This window comes from Penaeus monodon, chromosome 33, assembly GCF_015228065.2.
Source record: "Penaeus monodon isolate SGIC_2016 chromosome 33, NSTDA_Pmon_1, whole genome shotgun sequence".
Taxonomy (NCBI): domain Eukaryota; kingdom Metazoa; phylum Arthropoda; class Malacostraca; order Decapoda; family Penaeidae; genus Penaeus; species Penaeus monodon.
The window spans coordinates 17,606,543-17,607,502 of record NC_051418.1 but is presented as its reverse complement, the minus strand read 5'-3'; the positions used below and the strand labels follow the sequence as shown (position 1 = coordinate 17,607,502).

At 47.9% G+C, this 960-nt stretch overlaps 1 protein-coding gene across 1 annotated transcript in view; it reads left to right on the top strand.

The window, feature by feature from the left end:
* The window catches only part of LOC119594112 (alpha-amylase-like), a gene marked incomplete in the record, with an annotated part of 25,081 nt that overhangs the window by 23,850 nt on the left and 271 nt on the right, over positions 1-960 (top strand). Inside the window, 2 exon segments of the mRNA XM_037943170.1 lie at positions 158-281; positions 825-960. Coding sequence (XP_037799098.1) covers positions 158-281; positions 825-953 — 253 coding nt within the window.

The window sequence follows — 960 nt, the reverse complement described above, 5'->3', positions numbered from 1 at the left end:
AAGGACGAGAAAGGGAGAAAGATAGAAAAAGAGAGAAAGATAGAGAGATAGAAAAGAGAAAAATAGAGAAAGAGAGAACGTACAAAGCAACAACACCCCTCCCCTCCCCCCAATAAAATCGAAAGGACTCCCCATCACCCACTTCTCACCCGCACAGCTTTGGCGAGCACTACTGGATGATTGACATGGAGATGGACTGCGGCCAGACTGAAGACGGCTGGTTCGAGTTGAAAGGCTACCTGACCAGCGCCGGTTCGGGCTGGGAGTCAGACATCAACCAGGTATGGAAGAGACTTGCGTAATAAGTATGTGATAAGTATGTAGTGGCAGAATGTAATAGTTTCATAAGGATGGGGGGTGGTAGAGAAATATAAGTATAAACTCAATGCAGTGTAAAACCAAATCACTCATTGTATAAAATAAACACACAATAAGAAAAGAAACTCATGACGTTTCACATCCACCTGCATTCCTCGTCAGACGATGCAATAACCGAAGTGCGTTTCTGTATGGTCTGAGAAGGAGAACTGTAATGCTCGAAACGTCATGTTCTCTTATTCTTCTCTTTCAATAACTATTTTTCATTTCATCTCCATTGCGCTTTATTGTGTTTGCATGCCTATTATCTTTATCCATCCTCCCTGATAGGCCACAACAACTATCACAATCAATCAACTTCCCCTAACCTTTCCCGACCTCTCGACCTCCACTGACCTTTCTTGAACCCTTTTGACCTCTCCCGACCTTTCTTGACCCCTCTTAACCTCGCCCGACCTCCTCTGAACTCCACTGGCCTTTCTACCCTTCCTCCCCCCTCGTCGCAGGTGAGCTCGTGCAAGGGAAGCGCGGGCGGCTCCAAGCCCTACGCGTCCAGCAACCACATGGGGAAGTGCGGCTTCCTCAACGTCTTCGAGTTCTCGGGCTCCTCGTGCCAGATCGACGTTCTGCCGTGAGTCCCCG